Raw genomic sequence first — 22,885 nt, forward strand, 5'->3', positions numbered from 1 at the left:
GAAATGGTGCGCTGGCAGCTGATCGCGCCCAACAGGAGAAACAATTGAATAGCTCCTGTTGGGCGCGCACAGGGGCGTAACAATTGAAAACCGCCCATAGTGCCATGCATACACATACAGAAATATATACATGATTACACATACAGATCCCCACATGTACACAGGGGATACGTTCAGTTTCCTGGCACAGCGGAAGCTGGCGCTTAGAATACCGGTGCCGTAATCCTGACACGTGTCACAATTCCTGCGCCAGCATCCTGACCGTTGGCATTCCGAAGTTGAGTAGCGGGGTTGTAGGGAGGGTTAGGCACTAGGGGGGTAGGTTTAGGGTACACAGAGCAAGGTTAGGTTCAGGAACAGGGGAGGGATTTAGGATAAGGAGAGGGGGAGGGTTAGAATACCTACTAACAGGTGTCAGTATCCTAGCCCTGTCTGGATGCTGGAGTCGGGATCCCATACACAGAACAAGAGACACAATGCAATGCTAAAGATGGTGGCTACATGTGATAATGTGATGGCTGGGAGTGGGAAGGGCTTTCCTGCTTACATCTATGACAGATAATGTACAAATGATCAAGAGTCTTTAATCACAGACATTATTAGGTAAAGTAAGGATGGCATCGCCTTTTCATTAACATAGGGAGCACAGGTTGTCTGTTCGCCATCACATACAGCGCCTTACAAAAGTATTCACCCCCTTTGCATTTTTCATGTTTTGTTGCTTCACAACCTGGAATTAAAATGGGTTGTTTGAAGGTGTGCATCATTTCATATACAGAACATGCCTACAACTGTGAAGTTGTGTTTTTTTTATATTGTGAATCAAAAAACATTTAGGACAACATAACAGAAAACTTCAGCGTGCATAACTATTCACCCCCCTAAAGTCAGTACTTTGTCGAGCCACCCTTTGCGGCAATTACAGCTGCAAGTCGCTTTGGATAAGTCTCTATGAACTTGCCACATCTTGCCCCTGGGATTTTCGCCCATTCCTCAAGGCAAAACTGCTCCAGCTCCTTCATGTTGGATGGTTTTCGTTTGTGTACAGCAATCTTCTGACCACAGATTCTCAATTGGATTGAGATCTGGGCTTTGACTAGGCCATTCCAACACATTTAAATGTTTCCCCTTAAACCACTTGAGTGTTGCTTTAGCAGTATGCTTCGGGTCGTCCTGCTGGAAGGTGAACCTCCGTCCCAGTCTCAAATCACAGGCAGACTGAAACAGGTTTTGTGCAAGAATATCCCTGTATTTAGCACTATCCATCTTTCCCTCGACTCGAATCAGTTTCCCAGTCCCTGCTGCTGAAAAACATCCCCACAGCATGATGCTACCACCACCATGTTTCACTGTGGGGATGGAGTTCTTGGGGTGATGGGATGTGTTGGGTTTGTGCCAGACAGTGTTTTCCTTGGTGGGCGAAAAGTTCAATTTTAGCCTCATCTGACCAGAGCACCTTCCTCCATACATTTGGGGAGTCGTCCATATGCCTTTTGGCAAACTCAAATCGTGTCTTCTTATTTTTATCACTAAGTAGACGTTTTTTTCTGGCCACTTTTCCATAAAGCCCAGCTCTATGGAGTGTCTCTTGGCAGGTTTGTTGTGGTACCATGTTCTTTCCATTCGATGACGATGGATTTGATGGTGCTCCGGGATCATCAAAGATATGGGTATTTTTTTATTTTTTTTTTATAACCCAACCCAGAATTGTACTTCTTAACAACTTTGTCCCTGACTTGTTAGGAGAGCTCCTTGGTCTTCATGGTGTGATGCCTCTTGCTTAGTGGTGTTGTAGCCTCTGGGGCCTTTCAGAAAAGGTGTGTTTATACTGACAGATCATGTGACACTTAGATTTCACTCAGAAGGACTTCATTTGGGAAACAGTCGGGAAGCCAGCGGGCTAAATCCCGGCAAGGGTTAAATGACAGGCGTGGGGATGCCGGGCGCTGACAGCAGTGGGGGGGGAGGGGGTCAGGTTTAGGGCTCCGGGGGGTACTTAGGGCTAGGCACCCCCCCTGGGAGGTTAGGGTTAGGCACCCCCCCGGGGGAGGTTAGTGTTAGGCACCCCGCCCGGGAAGGGGAGGTTAGAGTTAGGCACCCCGCCCGGGAAGGGGAGGTTAGGGTTAGGTGGCTGGGAAGGGGGGGGGGTTAGGTTTAGGCACTTGGGGGGAGGTTAGGGGGTAGAATAGGTTAGTTTATAATTACCTTCCGATGTTCGGGATTTCCACCTATGTCGGGCTGCCACTGCAGGGATTTGAACCGCCGGCCATGCGTAATTATGTGACTTCTGAAGGTAATTGGTTGCACCAGAACTTTTGAGGGGCTTCATAGCAAGTAGGGTGATTACATATGCACATGGCAATTTTCAGAATTTTATTTATAAAGATTCTTTTTTAAATATATTTTTCTCATTTCACTTCACCAAATTAGACTATTTTGTGCAGATCCATCACATAACATTCAGATTAAAATAATAAATAAAATTACAGGTTGTAATGTAACAAAAAAAGGGAAACAGCCAAGGGGGGTGAATACTTTGCAAGGCACTGTACTTAAGATAAAAAGAAACATTTGGATGTTGAGAATTGTACAAGAGCTTGGATTTGCATCTGCTGAAATGACTTGGCTTGGTTCATGTGTGTCAACAAATCCTACTGGTAGGAACATTTATATGTAAACGATATTCCTGTATGTTGTCACCTGAATGTAAGGTTTGGGGAGGCTTCCCACCAGTCATACTGTAACACTTCCCTAGAATTATTCTCTAACCTGCATCAAGCGCTCCAACTGATAAAACTTGCAGTGCAGATCTTCAAAGTTCTGTTTGAAAAGTTCCCGGAGTCCGTAATCGAACATGATTTTGACCAGGACGCTGAAAGCTTGTTCTTCAGGCATCTGTGGGAGCAGACAAAAGCTAAGCTTCCTGTGTAAAACTTGCCGGATCTCGTCAATATAAACACTACTGCTATTCCCCAGACATGTTTTCACAAAACGTCCCAGGCGCACAAGATTCCTAAGGTCATGCCAGGACAGGACGGGTCTTTGCCATCAGTATGAGACAACATTATACTGTCACACACCATTATATTAATATAGTCTATCATACCCAGCACAATATACTGGGAATCACTGTATTTCTCACCTATGCGGAGCTTTCCACTTACATGTAACAAGAGAACAGCAGCCAGGAAGGACTGTCCTTGGCAATACCCAATCTCTTCATCGTATACAGAATAGGCCTAGGAAAACAGGACAGAAGACAGATTGTCATAACTTCCTAAAACAAGCGCTAAGCTTCAAACACAGCCGCAGTGATATTTCTTAAATAATGTGACTTCTACTTGGCAGATATCCCATGACTTCACATATAATCACTGAATTACACTCTGTATCAGAAGAGCAAAAATAAAATGCGCATAAGGATGTGTAACGACAAAACAGTAGATCTAAAGACATACTAGGCATGAGGCACAGTTGTACGCAAGAGCGTTCTGTGGACAGATCTTGTAATCTTTCGCAGTACACAACCATATGTGACTCATATCAGTTTGTGACATTCGTATGTAAAGAAAAGGTGCCCACTCACTAGCAGACCTCAAACGACTGCACAGCAACGACATTGTAATTGTGCAGTCGTTTGTCAGTCTGTGATGAGCCTGCACTGAATGAGCAGTCGTTCAGTGCAGGCACATCAATCATCTGCAAACATGCTGAACCTGATGTTATCGTCAGGTTGTCCATCATGTTTGCCCGATGATAGATGTCTAAACAACCAGCGGGAGCGCGCATCGCTGGTGGTTTTAGACATTTTTTTAAACAATCTGCAAATGATTATCAAACTATATTGTTATCGTTCAATTTAATCGCCTAGTGGATGGGCACCTTAAGTGTTCTGATGACACCTCAGGGGTGTGTACACAAAATTACGGGCTAGTCAGAGTATTTTAGATGGACCTCTTGCTCCTGGTATAGGGCTGGTGTAAATGCACACTGTTGGCTACTTTTATAATCAAATGGATGGGGGCAGTGCGGTCACGTCTGAATACAGCAGAAGAGCTGCATTTATTTTCGAGCATACAGGGCGGCCTCTGAATTAGGCCTACTATGTATTCCAGAATCATTCATTGCTTTGCAGGTGTGTATTACAAAAAGGGAGAAGCACCTATTCTACTCGGATCAAGAACCACTTGGCCCATCTAGCTGGGACTCACTGGCAGTTGGAATGGCTCCCCTATTTGAATTTTGGACTGCTCCACCACTGGAGCCGCCACTGGTGACCACCCTTAGCCTTCACAGCACTCTTTCTTCACACCTGGCTAAAAACTTTTGCACAGTATTGTGTGTGTGTGTAATATATTATATATACATACACACACACACACACACACACACACACACTTGTACTCAGAGGTGAGCACATCTACGCAGCTGAACTGACCCTCATCCATCATCACCATCAGTGCACAATTACACCAGCCCTATCCTTGGTGCAAGAGATCAGTCTGCAATCAGCTCTCTGCATGCGCTCACCCCTGAATAGCCCGCATTCCCATCTACATGCCCACTGAACACTTCAACTATGTGATAATGCCCAGTCACAGCCCAGTTACAGGATGTAGTCGGCATCCCAGCATGCGGGATGGCGACGGCCTTAATACCAGCGCCGAAATCCTGACAGGTCGGGACCCCGGCACCAGTATGCAGACAGTCAGCATCCGGAAGGTAAGTATCGGGGTGCAGGGGGAGGGTTGCGTTAGCTAGTGAGGTTAGGGTTAGGCACTAGGAGGAGGGTTAGGCACCGGGGAGCAAGGGTTAGTATTAGGGTGCGGGGAGGGGGAGGCTAAGTTTAGGCAATGAGGAGGGGGTGTTAGGTTTAGGCACTAGGGAAGGTTGGGTAAGGGTAGGGGTTAGAAAATTACTTACCATTCACTGCTATGGGTGTTAGAATGCCACTGTCGGTATTCTGACTAGCGGCATCCTGACAGCCGGGATATCATACCCAACTCATTACAGGATGTAGTTATTAGACCGGCAGCCAGGATACAGTCGGTCTAAATCCTAAAGCCCGACACGGGACTTAAGATAGGCATCGAAATACCAACGCCTATCTTAGACACCGGAATGCAAAGTCTTAGCAGTTAGAAGTAGGGGGGAGGGGCTTAGGGTTAGGCACCCCCCAGGGAGGATTAGGCTAGGGGAAGGGGGGGGGGTTAGGCACCCCCACAGAGGGTTAGGTTTAGGCACTCCCGGGGGAGACTTGGGGTTAGGCACCACTCCGGGAGTTTTAGGGTTAGGGTTCATTGCTTTGCAGGTGTGTATTATAAAAAGGGAGAAGCACCTATTATGCTCCTGATCAAGTTACTCACCTTCACTAAGGCTCCGCCCATTTGCAGTGGTTAGGAGAAACAACCCTAATTATCAGATGTCTCTCATAATTGTATATATTCTCCCCTGCGCAGACTTAGTATTCTATGCAATCAAAAGGGAGCAGCCACAGCCAACATATACCGTAGTAGTGTTAGAGGTGTCCGGCCAACCTTACCTTTTGAATTAACCCCTTCACCGCTAAGCCTATTTTGGTACTTATTCAGCTAGTCACATTCTAACATCAATATCAGTAATTAATTATGCAGTAACAACATTAAAAAAAAATTGAAACATTTTTTTTTTTTTTCAGAAGACTTTGAATTTCCTGGAAAGAGCATTAGTATATATGTTTAGATTTTTTTTTTTCTTCTCACAATAAAATCTGCACTTGAAAATAAGAACACATTTTCTTTATTTATACGTATATTTAAATAAAATGGGTAAAATATATACACTAACAGAACACAGCAGACCTGTATTTATTGCCAGGATGTGGGAGATCTGAGCATTAGAACCCCCATCTCTTAACATGTGCTACTGCCTGGTGACCATCAGGCAATACCTACTAAGAGGGCACAATCTTTGAAAAAGCAGACTCCCCACTTTGAAAGGAGATTGCTTACAAGTGTGTAGGTGATAAGATGAGGGACATCATACACATTGTGCCCTCCCCATCCTCCAGGCAGGGCCGGATTAATAATGGGGCGGGTGGAGCTGCAGCTCCAAGCCCACCATGGAAATAGGCCCACAGGATCCACTGCACACAGTACTGATAGGGAAAATAAAAATCCCTGTAAACACTGTCTGCACTGCACTGAATCCTGACAACATGACTGTCTGTATTGCAGACAGTGAGCTAGGATACAAATCCCGGACCATTCACACCCTCCACCGCCCCCCCCCCCCCCAGCCATCCAAAGCCACGCCCCCGGACAAGCTCCGCCCCTGGCTTTCCAAATATCCTCTGTGCAGTTGAAACCTCTGTCCCCATGCTCCAGAAGCTCCGCCCCCAGATCCTGCTTAAACAACCCATGGGTCGCCCGACGCCCACCATAGTTGTGTCCCCCAGGTGACCAGAAGCTCGGGTCCCGACTCCCCGTGTCATCTAAAGCTCCCCCGCCTTCCTCTGCAAATGGGCTGATACAGCTGGCCCTGGAAATTATGAGGCTGAGGTGGAGCGCAGAGGCTGAGCTGCCTTGCACAGGAGGGAAGGCACCTGTCACCAGCTGAAAAACAGCATGCATAACCAGGTCAGTGTAATGCCTGCCACCTATGTATGTGTTTATCTATGTGTGTGTATACAGTTTGTGTGTGTGTGTGTGTGTGTGTGTGTGTGTGTATATAATATGAGATATGGTAAGAACTTACCCTTGTTATCTCTATTTCTACGAAGTCCATAGGGTTCCACAGGATACCTTGGGGTATAGGTGTGACGTCAGTCATCGGGCACCAAAGAGTTAAGCTTTCAGCCTCCCAGGATGCACTAGGTCCCCCTCCTATACCCCGATCCCGAGCCAAGGCATCTCAGTTAGTTACCAAGCCATAGGCCGGAGGAGGAGAAGGAAGAGAGAGAACAAAGATCTGGACACATACAAGAATCACATTCTCACCAGAGGGAGATGGAAAACCGGTGACCAGAGCAAAGCCCATCTGCAGCACAGGTGCGACAGGGCGGGAGTCCTGTGGAACCCTATGGACTTCGTAGAAATAGAGATAACAAGGGTAAGTTCTTACCACATCTCATATTTTCTACTTCAGGGTCCATAGGGTATCCACAGGATACCTTGGGGATGTCCCAAAGCAGTATCCTTCAAGGGTGGGGACGCTCCTGTGCTGAAAGGAGAATCCGCCGCCCGAAGGAAGCATCCTGAGAGGCGAAGGTGTCAAACCTGTAATACCTCACGAAGGTATGGACAGAGGACCACGTAGCAGCCTTGCAGATCTGGACTGCAGAGGCACCACGTCGAGCTGTCCACGAAGGACCCACAGACCTAGTGGAATGAGCCTTCACAGAAGGAGGAACCGGCAGGCCTTCATGAAGATAAGCTTCAGAAATAGCCATACGGATCCAGGCTGCCAAAGTTTGCTTTGAAGCAGGCCAACCCTTTTTACGGAAGCCATAGAGGACAAAAAGCGTCCGACTTCCTAAACGAAGAAGTGCGGTCAACATAAGTCCTTAAGGCCCGCACAACATCCAAAGAGGCCTCACCCACGGAAAGACCCGGCGAGTTAAAGGTCGGAACAACGATTTCCTCGTTAACATGAAACTGGGAAACAACTTTGGGAAGAAACTCGGGCCGAGTGCGGAGAACTGCCCTGTTCCCATGAAAAACCAAGAAAGGGGGTCTACAAGAAAGAGCCCCTAACTCAGAAACACGTCTGGCCGAAGCAATAGCCAGAAGGAAAACAGTCTTAGCTGTTAGCCATTTAAGATCCACTGAGCCCAGTGGTTCAAACGGCGGTCCTTGGAGAGCCCTCAGGACCACAGCCAAATCCCAAGGCGCCACAGGTGGAACAAAGGGCGGCTGAATGCGGACAACACCTTGCATAAAGGTGCGCACATCCGGGATTGTAGCAATCCTACGGTGAAACCAAACAGACAGGGCCGAAACCTGTACCTTCAAAGAAGCAAGGCGAAGCCCATGATCTAGTCCCGCTTGTAGGAAGGCGAGAATCCGAGACAGACGAAACTCCCGCGGTGCATAACCTCTCGGTCGACACCACTGGAAGAACGTATGCCACACGCGATGGTATATCCTCGCGGAAGACGGTTTCCGAGCTCGCAACATGGTACGCACCACAGAGCTGGAAAACCCCCGGGACCTCAGCATGGCCGTCTCAACAGCCACGCCGTCAAAGACAGCCGAGTCAGGTCCGGGTGAAGACAAGGACCCTGAGACATAAGGTCCGGTTGTAGCGGCAACCGCAGAGGACTGACCACGGACAGACCCTGAAGGTCTGAGAACCAGTGCCGTCTGGGCCACGCGGGAGCTATCAACAGGAGCGTCCTTCCTTCCTGTTTGAATTTCCGGATTACCCGTGGAAGAAGGGAGACCGGAGGGAACAGGTATGCGAACCGGAACGTCCACCGGACGGACAGAGCATCCACCAGAGACGCCCCTTTGTCTCTTGTGCGAGACCCGTACACCGGCAACTTGTTGTTGTGCCGGGACGCCATGAGGTCGATCTCTGGAAGACCCCACCTGTCCACCAGCAGTTGAAAAACATCCGGGTGCAGGGACCATTCCCCCGGATGAACGTCCTGGCGACTTAGAAAGTCCGCCTCCCAATTTAGCACTCCCGGGATGAAGACCGCTGATATGGCCGGAAGATTGCGCTCCACCCAAACCAGGATCCGAGAGACCTCCACGAGAGCCGCCCGACTGCGGGTTCCTCCTTGCCTGTTTATGTAGGCCACGGTGGTAGCGTTGTCCGACTGGACCTGTACCGGGTGACCCTGGAGAAACCGATGTGCCTGCTGGAGAGCATTGAAGACCGCACGGATTTCCAAGATATTTATGGGAAGCTCCGCTTCTGTCGGCGTCCACCTGCCCTGGAACAAGTGTGGACCCAAAACCGCTCCCCAGCCCCGAAGACTGGCGTCCGTTGTCAACAGGACCCAATTTGGAACCCAGAACGGACGTCCCTTGTTGAGGTGGGTCGTCTGTAACCACCAAGCAAGGGACAGGCGAACCTCCGGGGTGAGCACAATCGTCTGGGACTTCAGAGACTGAGGCAGCCCGTTCCACTTGGACAGGATCAGGTGCTGCAGAGGTCTGGAGTGAAACTGGGCGTATTCCACCATGTCGAACACCGACACCATGGAGCCCAGTAACCTCATCGCCGAGTGTAGGGACACCCGGCGGCTGTGCAGACAACTGCGCACCCTTGACTGTAAAGCAGAGATCTTGTCCTCCGTCACGAAGATCCTTTGCTGTCCCGAGTCCAATAAGGCTCCAAGATGCAGAATCCTCCGAGACGGGATTAGAGTGGACTTCTGCCAGTTGATTAGCCAGCCTGATCCAGAATCTCCCCATCATCAGACGTCCCCTCGTCATCCTCATAAGGAGCCGACAGAGACGCCACCGGCCGTTTATGCGGCCGCATCACAGACTCCCCTTGCAACACATCCGACAAGTGCTGTACAGAACTCCTCAGGGAGTTAACCCACGCTGGCTCCAGAGAAACAGGGAGCGACGAAATAGGGAGACTGTGGGGTACCACCAATTGTCGTGGGAAACCCTGCATGGGTGACGACACCACTGACTGCTGGGACAAACCCATCGGTGTAAACGCGGGCTGCGGAGCTAACTGGCCTACTAAGGCTGTAAGCGCTTGAGCGAAACAAGCCCAGGGCGGCTCCTGTACCGGTGCAGTAACCGTAAGAGGCCGCGCCATAGACAAACACTGCCGGCAGAGGCCCTCCGCGCTACCCTCCCCCTCCGCTAACGGTACTTTACACGTAGTACACTGTAGCCGGAGGGGAAAATCACTTTCAGACATGATGGCACCACGTATGTAACCCCTCTCACCAATTATATATTTAAGAGGCGAGAGACCACCCTGCAGCACCGCACCGCAAGGGCTTAGCAGAAAAAACAGGGACAGTATAAAGCTGACAGTTTAGAAAAAAAAAAAGTTACAGGCAGCAGCGCTAGCACAGTCACATACAATGCAGAAAAATAACAATTCCTGCACTAACAGCGCTGATCACTCAACTACACAGACACAGGGCCTGGTAGGACACAGCGCTGCATACACAGACCTGACCACAGCGGAGGAGAGGTATGCGGGGGGACCCAGACCACGATGCTTCCAATGCAGGCTTCCAGCAGCGTTCACCATGCTTCAGAAAAGATGGCCACCGAGGAGCAGAGAGAAGGCTGGCCTGGGGAGGAGCGCTGACACAGGGCCAGTCAGCACAGTGCAGAGAGGGCTGTGTGCAGCGGGGGAGGCGCCGGCTGTGAGACAGGGAAGGCGCGCTCCCCTGGCATGCATTTAACCCCTGGGACGCCGCAGCGCTACCGCTCTGCTGCGGTCCGCTGTCCCAGGGGGTAGTGGAAGCGCAGGTTGGTCGCCTGGCTCCACGCTGCAGCCAGTCCCCAGGTAGCCCCCTGCCTGGGGACTTAGGACCATGTGATCAGCGGGGACCCCCCGCGGGACCCCGCTGCTTACTTCTGTCCCCCTTGAATCCGGCCATGGTCCGGAACATCTGGGGTCACCGCTAGCTGTGACCCCAGATGTCCACCAGCATCACCGGATCAGTACCGGCGTTCTGGTACCGGCGGGGTGTAGGGAAGACAGCATGGACGTCAGGACTGACTGTCCATGCTGTTCATCCAGATGTGCAGCCACAGCTGCATGAAGAAAAAGCTTCAGGGGCTCTTCTAAGCCCCCCTCTAGCAGGTGCCTCCGACTACGGCCGGGCACCAAACGAAACTGAGATGCCTTGGCTCGGGGGCGGGGTATAGGAGGGGGACCTAGTGCATCCTGGGAGGCTGAAAGCTTAACTCTTTGGTGCCTGATGACTGACGTCACACCTATACCCCAAGGTATCCTGTGGATACCCTATGGACCCTGAAGTAGAAATAGTGTGTATGTGTTTATCTACTGTATGCGTATATGTGTGTGTTTATCTATGTGTGTATATATAGTGTGTGTATATGCATATAGTATGTGTATGTATGTGTGTATATACAGTATGTATGTTTATAGTGTATGTATGTATGCAAGTATGTCAGGGTTGCCTACCCTCCCGATTTGGGCGGGAGCCTCCCGATAATCGGGTGCAGCTCCCGCCCCCCCGGAGAGGCAGGCAAGCCTCCCGGCGGCCGCCGATCCCCCCGACACCCCCCCGCAATTTACTCTTAACCCCCGCTGCGATTCACGTAATTTTGGCCCCGCCCCATGCCTCACAATGCCTGTATTATCGGCATTATATATATACATATATATATATATATATATATATATATACATACACACACTATATACATATATATATTTAATGTGTGTGTATATATTATATGTATACTTTGTGAACCTTGAAAAATGAGCCTGGAGGCTCTGAAACGTTGGTTTCTATGCTAATATAGATTGTCTTGTGCATCAGACTGGGTGCCGCAGTTCTTTCTACTTTTTCTATGCATCTCTGAGGGCACCCAAGCAGCTTGGTTATATAGTCAGGAGTGCCAGTTCGAGAGAGAGATCGAGAGAGAGAGAGAGAGAGAGAGAGAGAGGGGGAGATAGAGAGAGGGAGAGAGAGAGAGGGAGGGGGGGGAGGGGAGGGAGAGAGAGAGAGAGGGGGAGGGAGAGGGAGAGAACTGCAGCTATGTTGGCCTCCTGCTACAGCCACAGTCTCAGTGTGCCCGTGATGGCACGCTGGCTGCGGTTCACACAGTATGGGGGAGTTGGGAGTGAATGATGGGGGAGGTAGGAGGGCGCAGGGCTGTGCTGTATTATAGATATAGGGCCTGATTGATGGTCAGACGCAGATGAGGGAATTACTGGAAAACTGCGCGTGTGCAGAACAGATTCTGCAATATCGCTCTCAGATCCTCCAAGCTGCAGCATGATTGAAATGCTGTGGTGTTTGGGTGGATGGAGCGTGGGTATGCCTGGGCAACGTTGTCGGAAATGGAGACGGGTCACCCCTGTTTCCCGGGAGCACCGAGGCCAGGGTCTGTGCCTGTGGACGCATATTTTCTGGCCTCACAGGCTGCCCCATCGAGACAGATAGTCGCGATGGGGATCCGAGGCAGCATCTACAGACACTGCACTCGGATTGCTCATCCTGTCAGGAGGCGTCTGCTTCCTATAGATGCCTACTGCAGTATACAAATATTTGCTATACAGTGTTGCACAGCAGCTTCCTTGCAGCTGCCCAATACTGTCTGACCATGATCAGGCCCATACATCTGCCAGCAGCTTGCTATCTAATTTATCCCATTTCAGGGGCCATAATCGGTGGGTGTGATGGCCCCTGTATTTTGTGGTGGTCTCTGGAGTTCTCTGTATTATATGGCACTATTTGCAGTGTTCTTTGTAGTGTATGGTAGCCACTTGGATGCTTAGTGTATTATACTGTATGGTGGGCACTGATGGTCAGTATTATATGGCACTCACTTAATGCTCTCTCTATTATATGGCACTCACTGCGATGCTCTCTCTATTATACGGCATTCACTGTGATGCTCTGTATTATACGGCACACACTGCAATGCTCTGTACTATACGGCACACACTGCGATGCTCTCTGTATTATATGGCACTCACTGCGATGCTCTCTATTATATGGCACTCACTGCGATGCTCTCTATTATATGGCACTCACTGCAATGCTCTCTGTATTATACGGCACTCACTGCGATGCTCTCTGTTATACGACACTCACTGCGATGCTTTCTGTATTATACGGCACTCACTGCGATGCTTTCTGTGTTATACGGCACTCACTGCGATGCTTTCTGTGTTATACGGCAGTCATTGCGATGCACTCTGTGTTATACGGCACTCACTGCGATGCTCAATGTGTTATACGGCACTCACTGCGATGATCAATGTGTTATACGGCACTCACTGCGATGATCAATGTGTTATACGGCACTCACTGCGATGATCAATGTGTTATACGGCACTCACTGCGATGATCAATGTGTTATACGGCACTCACTGCGATGCTCTCTGTGTTATACGGCACTCACTGCGATGCTCTCTCTAGTATACGGCACTCACTGCGATGCTTTCTGTGTTATACGGCACTCACTGCGATGCTTTCTGTGTTATACGGCACTCACCGCGATGCTTTCTGTATTATACGGCACTCACTGCGATGCTCTCTCTATTATATGGCACTCACTGCGATGCTCTATTATACGGCACACACTGCAATGCTCTATTATACGGCACTCATTGCGATGCTTTCTGTATTATATGGCACTCACTGCGATGCTTTCTGTGTTATACGGCACTCACCGCGATGCTTTCTGTATTATACGGCACTCACCGCGATGCTCTCTCTATTATACGGCACACACTGCAATGCTCTATTATACGGCACTCATTGCGATGCTTTCTGTATTATATGGCACTCACTGCGATGCTCTCTCTATTATACGGCACTCACTGCGATGCTCGCTGTGTTATACGGCACTCACTGCGATGCTCGCTGTGTTATATGGCACTCACTACGATGCTCTATTATACGGCACTCACTGCGATGCTTTCTGTGTTATACGGCAGTCACCGCGATGCTCTCTCTATTATATGGCACTCACTACGATGCTCTCTGTGTTATACAGCATTCACCGCGATGGTTTCTGTATTATATGACATGCCCTCTGTAATATATGCCAGTGTATTGCACTCTATATTATATGGAAGTCCCTGTGATGCTGTGTGTGTGTGTGTGTGTGTGTGTGTGTGTGTGTGTGTGTGTGTGTGTGTGTGTGTGTGTGTGTGTGTGTGTGTGTGTGTGTGTGTGTGTGTATATACACACACACACACACACTTTCTCTCTCTACTAATAAAATAGATTACATAACTGGTACTGCATGATAGAAAGTTTGTATCCTACAACCCCTTCCGGGAGGAGATATTTTTATGGACCACCACATCACCATTATTTTGACTGCGTCTGTAACAAGGTAAGAACCACAAATCTACCAGGTTGTCACCTTGCTACAGGCGCAGTAAAAGTTAGCCATTGCTGCCATGGTCCAGCATTGCCATTATTATTTTTTTTTAAACAACAGCAGCAAAAAAGACAGTTCATGTAATAATTTACTGCAGTGGTTAGGGATGGGGGATGGACACTTATAGAAATATGCCAAAATCAGTGAACAATTTTGGATTTTTTTCTTATCTTATTAATGTAAAGAAAAGGCAAACCATACAGTTCTCACTCACAATTTATTTTCTTGTTATAGCTCCACTATAAAGTGATTGAAGGTAGATGTCACATGTGCCCTCCATGGAGATAGCCACACATTCCACACCCACACACTAGGCATGCCCTCACATAGGGGCGTTTTAAGAGAGGAGGGGGCCCGTGTGCAGCCTCTGTTTTGGCCCCCTCCTCTCTGACGGCGGCTCAGCGGCACTGAGCGCTGTAGATCCTGGCTTCATTCCAGAATCTACAGCACATGTGCGAGTCTCCGGGAAAATGGTGCCTGCGCCTACTTTTCCGGAGACATCTTTTCTGTGCATGTGCAGATCACTGGGAAAATGGCCGTCGCTCATTTTCCCAGTGAGTGTGTGCTGCTCTACAGCGCCGGTCTGCCGCTGCGGAGCAGCACTTCGGGAATCGGCAGAGAGGTAAGTATAATTACCTACGGGTGCAGGGTGTGCGGTGTGGGCCCCCCTTGGACCCGTGTGCCCTGCACACTCTGCACCCATTATAGATACGCCCCTGCCCCCACATCACTAGTCACATCACCACAGCGCTTATCAAACTCCCCTGCGGTGACACACAATAGGCCCTTCATAAATTTCAGCTCCAGGCCCATGTGGACCTTAATCTGGCACTGTCTCCAGGTACACAAGTAGCTGCAGTGCAGTGCAGGCTGATATTGCCTAGTGATCATAAGACAATAACCACAAACAAGCCTGTTAAAATAAGGCTGCCCATGAGTTTATTGAAGGATGGGATATATTTCCGCCTTCCCGGGACTGCAAAATGACTTCTGCAGAGCAGGGGTGTTCTCTGGTGATCACATATGTGTACCATAGAATAACTTCCCAGGGGGTCACAACACAAACAAAAGGTAACCCAGGAGTCTGTTGGTGCCAGTATAAGGGAGATAGATACTTTGATCAGCACCTTATTTCTTGATTTTTAAACAGTACTGCGATGTTTATCCTCCAAGGCAGAGGTTCCCAAACGCAGTTATCATGCGATATCCATGGTTGAGCACAGGAGGTTAAATCAAATTGACTGAGATACTAATTAATCACCTGTGGCCAAGCATGAATATCCTTAAAACCTTGATTGTTAAGGTGCCTTGAGGACAGAATTTGGGAACCTCTGCTGTAAGGGCCAGAGCTTAATGACGCAATCGCGCATCAAACATGATTATGTCATTAAGCCCCACCCCCTCATCTGGACCCCTGCAGTGCTTAGGGCAAGTCTCGCTCAACCTTAGCATTGAAGGGGTTAAATCCCAAAGGTCTTGTAAGCACACAGAAAGTAGGACCTTAGAAAAGATTATTATAATGTATATAATGTTTGTTCATCTATTTTTTTACAAAAGAAACTACAACATAAGTTCCTAGGGGAATAATGAAAATAGGACGCGATTCGAGAGTTTGGTTCTACGCACAATGTGCTGTTATACCTAATACTGATCTACTATGGAGTATATTCTTGTGAAATTTATACTAAACCATAAACTGTAGACTCTTCTGCATCTATTTTTGATTACACACATTTGAATCTAGCAATCTATTACACTAAATTAGATAGTCCTTACCCAACATGCCCTGTTGTGGTAGTAACTCCTGCTGCCCAAGGGCTGCACTATATAATGTGCACTCCCCCAAAGTGTCTGAAATGGTGTGAACCACCCATCTAGTAGCTATAAATACACTAGAAGGTCATTCTTGACACCTACAAAAAGGTAAGCATCTTTTTTTTTTTTTAACTGGTCATTGGAAGTGTTTAGACAAAACATTTAAAGTGAAATTTCCTGATGTCTGTGAAGAGAGGATGCCACATCAGGGACAAAGGAAGGACCAGTCTTTATATTAAATGAATATTTTTATAGGGTTCTTTACAGCCTACCAATTCCCTCGAACCATACACCTGCATTCTGCCATCTCCGGGACCTCCTAGTGCTTTCTTTACATGAACTCTACTTCATGTTTGCTAGATGTCTTTGTGACACTTTTTCTTATTATTGGAATTGACCTTTACGTTTTACTTTGTAGAGACCCTAACTTTTCATCTCTTCCCTTCACTAGTCAATGAGAAGAACTCGTTGAATTTTGCATTTAAATCAGAAAATATCTAAAAAGCAGCTCAGAAGGGTGCCATTATATATGGTTTGTCATTACTGAAGAAAATACTTTCAAGATCGCTAGTTTGAGGACATCTCTGCCACCACTGCAGACCAACACCACTGTAGATATGACACGAAGGAGTACAGCCCAGTCTCTCCGGCTCACATCTGTGGTAAGGACAGCCTGCTCTAGAGGACCTGGCAGTCTTCCTACCTCCAGTTTTATTATTCTATCCGTTAACAGAAAGTCTGCCACTCTCCATTGGATTGTAAGCCGTCACGAGCAGGGCCCTCTTCCCTCATGTGCTTTTCCTTCCCTCACTTACACCATCATTGGCACCAAACATTTGGGTTCAGCCGCCCTGCTGCTTATTTGTGTATTAGGACTGCTGATACAGCAGTGTTTATAAACCCCATAGTCCATGTCTTGCAATATTTTGTACTGTAAGTAATTTTTTCTTGTTTTGTTCACACTGTTTCTGTATTTTGTAAGGCTCAGCGGAACCCTTTTGGCGCCATTTAAATAAAAGTGGCGGGTACACACTGGTGCGAAGTCGTTACAATTTAGCCAAATAGTAATGACATACCATGCACATCGTGCCGTGTGTATGCATGACATGTGCGTGTCAGGTTTCATGTGCTGCACATTAAACCTGATGATATTGCATGTGGCCCCATTCATGTTAATGACGGACGTGGTCATTTGTCCTTCATTAATCTTTGCAATGTGTACTGTTAGTGTCCAGCCAGTCCCTGTACATCGTCAGGAATGCCAGTGTCAACCAGTTTGTGCCCAGCATAAGTTTGGGATACAATGCTTCCTAATGATACTTTGTTTCAAGAAAATAGGAAAACTGCAGGGAAAAATCTAGTCACTACTACCATCCGCGATGAGTTCTTGATACCAGAACAAGAAGTAAACCTATAGCACTGAAAGTAGCTGCCTTGGCTAATGAATGTAACTACTGCTCTGTATAACACAGCCCACCTCCCCAAGTACCACACTGGTTCTCCAGCAGAAACCTTTAGTGTAGTCCTGTGAAAAATAAACAGCAAGTGATTGTACCTACTGTGAATAAGACACAAAAAAAAACAAAAAAAAAAAACATAGGACATGGTGGGTGATTACGGACATTACATTTGGGTTATATATATTATGCACTATTGTAGAGGTGGAAAAAAAGTTGAAGAAATATACGGTCAGATTACATTTCAGTGATGACTGACATACCTTGCAGATTTTATAAAGGGAGTCCTGACCGTCTCCACCAGTGTCTTTAAAGTAGTCATGAGCCGGAAACGTTCTGTTGATGTCACGTGTGATGGCACTGTCCTGCGGAGACTCCTGAAAAAGAAAAAAAAAGTTTATCATTTTTACTGTGTAATGCTCTAAGCTTATTAGACAGGTTTATGGAGAACGTAGCATGAAGCCATGGTTGTCCTACTCAGTTTTTCCAAAGCGTAGACATTTTTAAAGCTCATTTTGAGCAACTATTTGGTCTAGACTAATCCAGCGGTCTATCTATATGTGGTGAAGTGTTTACTGTATATAATTTTTAAAAAGAATGATAATAGTGTGCAAAAGATTTATGCAGGTGTGGAAGAAATGCTGCAAAGCATGAATGCTTTCAAAATAAGAAGTGTTAAGGTGCATACACACACAAGGATTTTTTGAATAATTATCGTTAAACGATATCGTTTAACGATAATCGTTTGAAAAAATCGTTCACTTTATGAGTCAAACGATGAACGATTATTGTTCATGCGCGTTCACGTTTGTAGTTTGTAGTTCAGTCAGACTTGTCAACTCAACGATTTTCATTAAGTTAATATGCAAAAATCATTTGTAGTTCATAAAATCGTTCATTACATTTAAATGAACATAGTAAATGAACAACTTTAGTAAACGATTTTAGTTCATTTTTTCAAGGTAGAAAATCGTTTACTAAAATCGTTCATTAACTAAATCGTTGTGTGTGTATGCAGCTTTAAGCTATGCTTTCCAGACTGTAATTGTCTGCAAAGGATTTGCAACAAAGTATTAAAAAGTGAAAGTTAGATTTAGGTTTAGTTTGTCCCATTACTGAAGGGAAAATGCCCCAAGAACAAGCAGGAACTGAAGACATTTGCAGTAGAGGCCTGGCAGATCATCACCAGGGATGAAACCCAGCGTCTGGTGATGTCTATGCGTTCCAGACTTCAGGCTGTAATTGCCTGAAAAGGATTTGCAACAAAGTATTAAAAAGTGAAAGTTAGATTTAGGATTGTTTAGTTTGTCCCATTACTTTTGGCTCCTTAAAAAGTGGGAGGCACATATTGAAACCGTTGTAATACCTACACCGTTCACCTGATTTGGATGTAATTACCCTCAAATTAAATCTGAAAGTCTGCAGTTAAATCACATCTTGTTTGTTTAATTTCAAAGCCATTGTGGAGGTGAATAGAGTACAAAATATGAAAATTCTGTCAATGTCCCAATATTTATGGACCTGACTATGTATGTATGTATGTATGTATGTATGTATGTATGTATGTATATATATATATATACACATACACACACATATATATATATATACACACACATATACATACATACACAACTTGTACTCAGAGGTGAGCACATCTACACAGCTACACTGACCCTCATCCATCATCACCATCAGTGCACAATTACACCAGCCCTATCCTTGGTGCAAGAGATCAGTCTGCAATCAGCTCTCTGCATGTGCTCACCCCTGAATAGCCGCATTCCCATCTACATGCCCACTTAACACTTCACCTATGTGATAATGCCCAGCCATAGCCCAGTTACAGGATGTAGTCGGCATCCCGGCACCAGTATGCAGACGGTCAGCATTCGGAAGGTAAGTATCGGGGTGCAGGGGGAGGGTTGCGTTAGCTAGTCAGGTTAGGGTTAGGCACCGGGAAGGGAGGGTTAGTATTAGGGTGCAGGGAGAGGGAGGCTAGGTTAGGCACTACGGGGGGAGGTTAAGTTTAGGCAATGAGGAGGGGGTGTTCGGTTTAGGCACTAGGGAGGGTTAGGCACCGGGAAGGGTGGGTTAGGGTAGGGGTTAGAAAATTACTTACCATTCACTGCTATGGGTGTTAGGATGCCGCTGCCGGTATTCTGACTAGCGGCATCCTGACAGCCGGGATATCATACCCAACTCATTACAAGATGTAGTTATTAGACCAGCGGCCAGGATACAGTCTGTCTAAATCCTAAAGCCCAACACGGGACTTAAGATAGGCATCGAAATACCAATGTCTATCTTAAACAGACACCGGAATGCAAAGCCTGGGGTGTCTTAGCAGTTAGAAGCAGGGGGGGGCTTAGGCTAGGGGGACTTAAGGTTAGGCACCCCCCAGGGAGGATTAGGATACTTACTAGCCCCAGTCGGGATCTCCTCCTGTTTCGCTTCCACAGTCAGGATTTGAACTTTTCAATCCAATTCCATTATTACAGCTAGCAATGTTTTCTACATAAATAATTTTAATACTTTTGCCTCCAAAGGGTTCAAAAATAAAATGTAGTCGAGATTCATAGAAGAGTACCTTCCAATGGTAAGTCAGTGTGGAAATGGATTGTTTCCAGATTAGTTACCACTACAAATCACTATTATTCACATGTGTTACAGATGTGTCAACATACATGTTACCTCCATGTGCTACAACTCATGTTAAACATAAGGCATGAACGTTGTGGGACTCGGTAGCACCGAGCATCTGTTCTTACAACTTTTTACTTTCAAATGTGTCTTACTTGCAAAGCGATGAAAATATGATGTGCGAGCCGCTTCTGCTGATTAAAATGATATGCAGCATGCCTATATTCTGTGTGCGACTGCGGGAGTATCTGCATGCAACATGCTATGTTGCAGTATCAGTGGCTGTGACACTAAGGCAGCATTTCACATGCAGATACACCGGGAGCCGCACACAGAATATAGGCATGCTGCATATCATTTTAATCAGCAGAAGCGGCTTGTGCATCCTATTTGCTCTGCGAAAAAGGCAAATTTAAGGTAAAAAGTCGCACAAAAAGATGACCAGCGATACGGAGTCACACCACAGCATGGCGCAACTAGAAGGGCTGTTTAACAAGCAAGGAAGTAAGTTGTATATGGACACATCTGTATGTTCAATGGAGTTATCCAGGAAAAAAAATTAAAAATAAATTCAGTTTTCTATTTTTAAAAATAATATGATGAAAGTGGAAATAAACACATATGAGGCCACTTAAGATGCCGATTTAATTTTGTATTCAATTACAAAACCTGTAGGCACATGGCTTTCTCCATCTGTAACTTCTCCCATTGTGGTTTATAAATAGTGAGAACAGCAGTTCTGGGTATGACATAGTGTACGGTATGATTTACAGTAGCTGGTTTTAGGCAAACGGATTACATCCAGTTTGGTAAAGCAACACTATAAAAGTGTTGCCAGTTACATGTAAAGGGGCCTATCCATTAGCAGATAAAATGAACGATTGAACGATATATTGTTCATTATATCTGCTAATGGATAGGCCCTGAACGATGACAGATCTCTCCAACATGTTGGTCAATTATCGCATATAACTGTACGCAGAGCCGTAACTAGACTTTTTGGTGCACTGTGCCAGAAAGAGCATTGGCGCCCCCCTCATTTTTCAAAGGGACATAATGCACCCAAAAAAGGAGAATGGCCTCATGGGGAAGAGCCAGGGAAGAGATAGGAGAGGCCAGGAGATGCTGGGGATGAAATAAGAGGAAGCAACAAGCAAGAATGATAAGAAACAGAGATTTGACAGGCCCAAACAGCGCCCCCTGACCTGTGGTGCCCTGTGCGATGGCACCGGCAGCACTACCCTAGCTACGGCCCTGGCTGTACGATATTAGCAATATCGTGCAGTTTATATACGGAATACGACAAAAGATATTAGCAGCAGATTGAGCACTGCAGAGAAAAAAATCCACTCCCTGAATGATGTCATGCGATATCGTTCATCGTTTGCCAAAATCTGTCATGTACATGAGAGATATCGTTCAGCGCAGCCAGTGGAATTTTTAAGGGGTATCTTTTGTCTTTCATTGCTCAGAAATACATCTGCTAATGGATAAGCCCCATAACAATTCATCAGATAAACATAAATCACAGTATAGGACTCATGTAAACATATCCCAAGTTTAGAAATCATATAAGCCAGTGTTAACATTTTTAAATACGTGTTAAGGCGCTTTCAAACTCTCCAGAGTCCAGTTAAAAATCTTAGTGTACTTTGCTGGCTGCTCATCAATAGAGTTATGCTGCGTACACACGATTCAACTTTCATGAGCGATATAAACGATATAGTTCATCGTTAAATCGTTCTCTCGTTCATTTTTATACCACCAACAATCGACCAACGATGCGTGTTTCCACATGGACAATAACGATATCATTAACCATCCATGCATGCAGGCCAACCTGGACGATATCAGTGCCTGCAGTAGGGAATGGTCGTTGGTGATATTTTTGGTGTGTGGATGAATGATATTCATCTAACACACCGGGAAATTCAAGGGAGATCATTCAGCGATATTGATCGTCCCGTGTGTATGCAGCATTACAGCTCAAAACCCAGAGAGCTCAAATCATGGTTTACAGTAACCAAAGAGAAAGCAAACTAAAATTTATATAACACATTTATCTTCAATTTGCTCAAAGACGGCAGCGGAAATCAGCCTGCATTGTTAGAATCCGGCTAGCCACTGAACCACTGCATACAGCATGCAGACTCAACTCTTTGCCCTTAGAAGAGCTGCCTATGGGCCTGATTGAGAGCCGATCGTAAGCGGCCGCTCGTTAGCTCCGAGCGATGTTTGCCCAACTGCGCATGCGTACGGATCGTTATACGCATGTGCAAACCAGTCAGTGCGGCCGAATGCCTGCTATTTTGAGTGACAGGAGGAGGCGTATGTGGGTGGTAACAGGGGAAGGTGCTTGAAAACGGGGAGTGGAGATCCGAATGCAGGCGTGCTTAAAGGTCAAAACGGGCGTTTTAAGGGTGTGCATAATTAATACAGCAGCATCACTGACCACGTCACTGGGTTATTTTATAGCCAGAACTGCTCGCAAGATTGTGGTAGCAAAAAACAACCACAAGAATAGCGAGCAGTTCATACGCTGGTCGATGTACTCGATTAATCTAATAAGTAGCGGACATGACGTAGGATGCGAGCGGCCAGAGGGCGTATTTTTCCTAAAAATGACCACAAGTTTTGTTCGCTCGTTCAGACCTAGAGGCGTGAACAGACCGCAAAGAGCGAACGGTTCATTTGAACAGCCACCCCTTTTTTCTGGACGAGCGAGCGCTAATTGCGTCCGGCTCTGAATCAGGCCCTATGTCTGCAGTCAACACAGGACATAATGTGCCTTTTCACAGAGGTTACCAGGAATTTCATTGTCCTAAGGTAGACACTGAAGAGTGCAAGACAGATCCAAATCAGGAACACGCCAACCTCTCCCGACTGTCAGCATCAGCGGATCCGATGTCA

At 46.7% G+C, this 22,885-nt stretch overlaps 1 protein-coding gene across 2 annotated transcripts in view; it reads right to left on the minus strand.

The window, feature by feature from the left end:
* Positions 1-22,885, minus strand: part of RABGAP1 (RAB GTPase activating protein 1) — a 193,959-nt gene that overhangs the window by 56,548 nt on the left and 114,526 nt on the right. For both annotated transcript variants that reach the window (XM_088466930.1, XM_088466924.1), the window contains 3 exons: positions 17,596-17,709; positions 3,165-3,239; positions 2,770-2,895 (listed from right to left, as the gene is read on the minus strand). In XM_088466930.1, coding sequence (XP_088323056.1) covers positions 2,770-2,895; positions 3,165-3,239; positions 17,596-17,709 — 315 coding nt within the window. The remainder of the gene's footprint in view (positions 1-2,769; positions 2,896-3,164; positions 3,240-17,595; positions 17,710-22,885) is intronic.

The sequence above is a fragment of the Taudactylus pleione genome, unplaced genomic scaffold (genome assembly GCF_031769625.1).
Source record: "Taudactylus pleione unplaced genomic scaffold, aTauple2 ptg000009l, whole genome shotgun sequence".
In the NCBI taxonomy this organism is placed as follows: domain Eukaryota; kingdom Metazoa; phylum Chordata; class Amphibia; order Anura; family Myobatrachidae; genus Taudactylus; species Taudactylus pleione.